Source organism: Talpa europaea (genome assembly GCF_964194135.1).
Source record: "Talpa europaea genome assembly, chromosome: 1".
NCBI lineage: Eukaryota > Metazoa > Chordata > Mammalia > Eulipotyphla > Talpidae > Talpa > Talpa europaea.
The window spans coordinates 42,528,938-42,531,728 of record NC_140073.1 but is presented as its reverse complement, the minus strand read 5'-3'; the positions used below and the strand labels follow the sequence as shown (position 1 = coordinate 42,531,728).

The following is a 2,791-nucleotide window of genomic DNA, read 5'->3' as shown; positions in this document are numbered from 1 at the left end:
CCCCTTTATAAAGCTGAGCTAGCCGAGGCCTAGAAGTTCTGCCTAAGGATAACAGTCAGGGGCAGGACCAGACTGAGGCCTGATCACTCCACAGCATGGCCTTTCTCCCCACCTAGAGAAGCTGAGACTGACACACTTGTATCCAGAGAACGAAAAACGTTCATCTCAGTTCCACTTAACTGACGTCCCCCTGGCAGTCTCTGGCTGTGCCAGCCTCTGCAGCAGTGACCGACGCCCCACCCCCATCCGCCTCTATACCCCTCATTTCCCTCTACAACACTCATGGGCTCTCAGGCACAAAGGACTTCCCCATCCTAGCCAGGATTGCAACCTTGATTATCCATCTAACCCCCAACAAAGTTAATAACCCTGTGGTCCTTCCACCCCTGTGCTCCCCCTACACATGCTCCATTGGATGGGTCCCTGCTACTGTGACATCCTCAAAAACTCCCCTTGGTCCTTCTATCAGGAGCCAGTCCCCCATGAGCCCTAAAGCTTTCACCCCCTCAGCAGAGAATGGCAGAAGCTCCACAGCCCAACTCCACCTTCCCTCGCCCACCTTTCTTCATACTGACAGGCATCCCTGGGCTAGCAGGCACTCAGGTCTGGCTGGCGCTGATCTTTGGGCCCATGTATCTGCTGGCACTGCTGGGCAATGGGACACTGCTGGCAGTGGTGCGGATAGACTCCACCTTGCACCAGCCCATGTTTCTGCTCCTGGCCACACTGGCAGCCACAGACATGGGCTTAGCCACTTCCATTGCCCCAGGATTGCTGGCCGTGCTGTGGCTTGGGCCCCGGCCTATACCATATACTGCCTGCCTGGCCCAGATGTTCTTTGTCCATGCACTGACTGCCATGGAATCGGGGGTACTATTGGCCATGGCCTGTGACCGTGCTGTGGCGGTAGGGCGTCCGCTGCACTACCCTGTCCTAGTCACCAAAGCCCGGGTGGGTTACGCAGCCTTGGCACTGGCACTGAAAGCAGTGGCCATTGTCGTTCCTTTCCCGCTGCTGGTGAGACGATTTGGACACTTCCGAGCCAAGACCATAGACCACGCCTACTGTGAACACATGGCGGTGGTGGAGCTGGTGGTGGGCAACACACGGGCCAACAACCTGTATGGGCTGGCGCTGTCGCTGGCGGTGTCGGGGGTAGATATCCTGGGTATCGCAGGCTCCTACGGGCTCATCGCCCACGCTGTGCTGCGGCTCCCTACCCGGGAGGCCCGGGCCAAAGCCTTTGGTACATGCAGTTCCCACATCTGTGTCATTCTGGCCTTCTACGTGCCTGGCCTCTTCTCCTACCTCACACACCGCTTTGGCCGCCACACTGTCCCAAAGCCCGTGCACATCCTCCTCTCCAACATCTACTTGCTGCTGCCGCCTTCACTCAACCCTCTCATCTACGGGGCCCGCACCAAGCAGATCAGGGAACGGCTCCTGGAAACCTTCACGTTAAGAAAAAAACAGCTTTGAAGCAGTAAAAATGATGGAAGCTGGGGGAGGAGGAGGGATATATTCAAGAGAGTCTGGGGCCTGGAGGTGTGGACAGTTACCTTGGCCTCATTATCTGCCTGTGACTGATAGTCACTCAACACTCTATTTGCTGTGAAGTCCCTACCACATGTACCCCTGACACCTGTAGACTTTGGGCTAGTCATGTAGCCTGCTTGGGAAGAAGCAGGAGGCAGGGGGCAATATGTTACCATGCCAGGAATAGAAGAAGGACCAGGGAATGTGGTGCACAAGATTTAGAGAGATCACACCTGGACCACGTTAACTTAAGTCATCCATGTTCCCACACAAAAGCTCCTCTCCAGATTCTGATCTGGGGGTCTGGGAAGAGCAGCACTGCCCCAGGAGGCAAGTGCCTGGGTATTTGAGATCATAGCACTCTATTCCTGGAAACAGATCCTGTTTTCAGCCTGTCCTTTGGGAAGGAGTTACAAAGGCTCACTCTCCACCTTCTGAGAATCTGGATTATGTGCCCTGGGGTCCCAATATGGCCAGGTTCAGAGGATCCTCTGGGCTGCATATGTAATCACTATCCTACTTTACTCTCCTCCCAGTCTCAAAATTAATGACTAGAACTTCTGTTGTGGGCCTGCAGCTTCTGGAGTCAGCGGCTAAATGAAAGAAATTTGGATATCCCAGAAAATCGTCCTAACTACCGGTTTGCTTGAGGTCCAGTCACCATGGCCTCTTACCAGTCTGGCCTTTGCACATCCTCAGCTAGGATTGTAGAATTTGCAGATAAAATCCTCGTTTGCACCACTTGCCCTGGTTAGCACTACTAGAAACATTTGATGTTGAAGCTGTGTGATGAAACAGGAATATTTCACACTGCTGCAGCTGCCGGAGTCTAGAGATTTCAATAGGAAGAGTCATGGTGTTGCCCAACAGGAGATTCACTTTCAGCTAAGATTGCACACTGGAAGGAACAATGCACAAAAATCCTTGACACCAGCATGGAGTCCACGACGAGTGTAATCACACACAACATGTAGAGAACATTGCTATGCGGTAGGAGAAAGCTGTGAGCTGCACAGGCAGACCCCAGCTCACTGGGAAAACTATCAGAATTCAAGTGTTGGCATGAGCCATGAAGTGCTGAAGCCAGGGGCAACCCGACCGCTCAGCAGGTAGCTGGTCCATGCCCCGTGGGGGAGCACTTGGGAAGGGACACTGTGGGCCTGGAAGACCAGCTCATGCCACGGCCACACGAGCGCTCACCAGGTCCTCTTTAACAAGGAACTGAAGAGAGCGCCAAAGTGGTGAGTGATTTTCA

The 2,791-nt window shown here is 53.9% G+C and overlaps 1 protein-coding gene across 1 annotated transcript; it reads left to right on the top strand.

The window, feature by feature from the left end:
* Positions 1-516: 516 nt before the first annotated feature.
* OR52W1 (olfactory receptor family 52 subfamily W member 1) lies at positions 517-1,479 on the top strand (the record flags this gene model as incomplete). The annotated part of the gene is made up of 1 exon (XM_084250805.1): positions 517-1,479. The coding sequence occupies one exon, from the start codon at positions 517-519 to the stop codon at positions 1,477-1,479; it is 963 nt and encodes a 320-aa protein (XP_084106931.1).
* Between the last annotated feature and the right edge of the window lie 1,312 nt (positions 1,480-2,791).